At 47.7% G+C, this 1,195-nt stretch overlaps 1 protein-coding gene across 1 annotated transcript; it reads right to left on the bottom strand.

Moving 5' to 3' along the window:
- LOC103584286 (serum amyloid P-component-like) lies at positions 1-942 on the bottom strand. Its single transcript, XM_008565350.1, has 2 exons — positions 816-942; positions 1-704 (listed from the first exon to the last, which is right to left on the bottom strand). Exons 1-2 carry the CDS (start codon positions 877-879, stop codon positions 97-99), a joined length of 672 nt encoding a protein of 223 aa, XP_008563572.1. The 5' UTR covers positions 880-942; the 3' UTR covers positions 1-96.
- Between the last annotated feature and the right edge of the window lie 253 nt (positions 943-1,195).

Raw genomic sequence — 1,195 nt, 5'->3', positions numbered from 1 at the left:
AAAAAAAATCTGCTGGTATAGAATCTAGTATTCAGTTGCTTCAGGCAGATCTCTTAGACGCTGGTCATTTTCAAGTGTTCTTGTTGATTCAAGACCTCAGGCCCACACCCGGGACTTGATGACGACATATCCTTTTATTTCATAACTCAGAGCCTGCCAGTTCAGGATATTAGGATTTAAGGCGGAACCCTGATACACAAGCTGGATCTCTTCTGGGGACAGCAAAGAGTCCCACATGTACAAATCCCCAATCTCTCCCACAAAGGACTGGCTCTTGTCAAATCCACCCCCATAGGAATCCTGCTCCTGTCCCAGGACAATCTTGGGCTGGGCTTCCACAGAGTAACCTTGCCTCAGACCCTTTTTCACCAAAGGCTTCCCGTTGACCCAAAATTCAGCAATGCCCGAGGAGGACTCCCAGCTGACACAGATGTGCACTGGGGCAGGGAACTCTTCAATAACTTTGCTCGTAACTTTGTTTCTTCCAATATATAGACTGTACTCTCCAAGTTTTTCCCGGTAAATTAGTAGCTCATTATCTTTGCCGGGGGTGTTGTAGGAGAAGAGGCTGTAGGCACGAGAGAGGTCAGTATAGGCTCGGATACACAAGGTAAAGTTCTGTAGAGGTTTCTCCAGCTCTGTGATCAATTTCACATGATCACTAGAAGATTCTCTGGGGAACACAAACACCTTCCCACTGAGATCTGTCAGGTAAAGAGAGAAGTATAATGATCTTCACCATAAATGTTAGAAAAATTTCCCAGCTTCAACATCTTTTCTCATGTCATGCTCCTTGACTACCCTGACCTCCCTACCTGTCTGAGCATAGGCTTCCAGGAAGGTGGTGAGGACAGAGACCCAAAGCAGCAGCTTGTTCATGTTCCTGGTCTGGGGCTGTTACAGCAGCAGCAGTGACTAGGTGAGGTTAGCAGACAGCACAGTAGGTTCCGAGATCCACACTCTGAGACCTCAGGTTATTCAGGGTTTATATGCACCTGTGGATACGGATGGGGGATGGAGAACACCAATAACGTGTGAGTGATTTTCCAGCCTGCCCTCTGTTGCCACAATCAGAGCTGCTGATGGGGAAGGAGTGGTGAGGCCCTGGGCTGGAAAATCAATAGGAGTTATTTATTAGGCACAAGTGACTGCTGGAGCGCCAACCCCTGTGACCCAGATTTTGTTGCTGGGAAGA

Source organism: Galeopterus variegatus, unplaced genomic scaffold (genome assembly GCF_000696425.1).
Source record: "Galeopterus variegatus unplaced genomic scaffold, G_variegatus-3.0.2 Scaffold49055, whole genome shotgun sequence".
Taxonomy (NCBI): Eukaryota; Metazoa; Chordata; class Mammalia; order Dermoptera; family Cynocephalidae; genus Galeopterus; species Galeopterus variegatus.
This window is presented reverse-complemented; position numbering and strand designations above follow the sequence as displayed.

Excerpts from the sequence above, each read along its gene's own strand:
- LOC103584286 (XM_008565350.1), bottom strand. The coding sequence starts at position 879 with ATGAACAAGCTGCTGCTTTGGGTCTCTGTCCTCACCACCTTCCTGGAA. Across the intron at positions 705-815 it reads GGAAGCCTATGCTCAGACAG|ATCTCAGTGGGAAGGTGTTT; the intron begins GTAGGGAGGTCA and ends TTTACCTGACAG.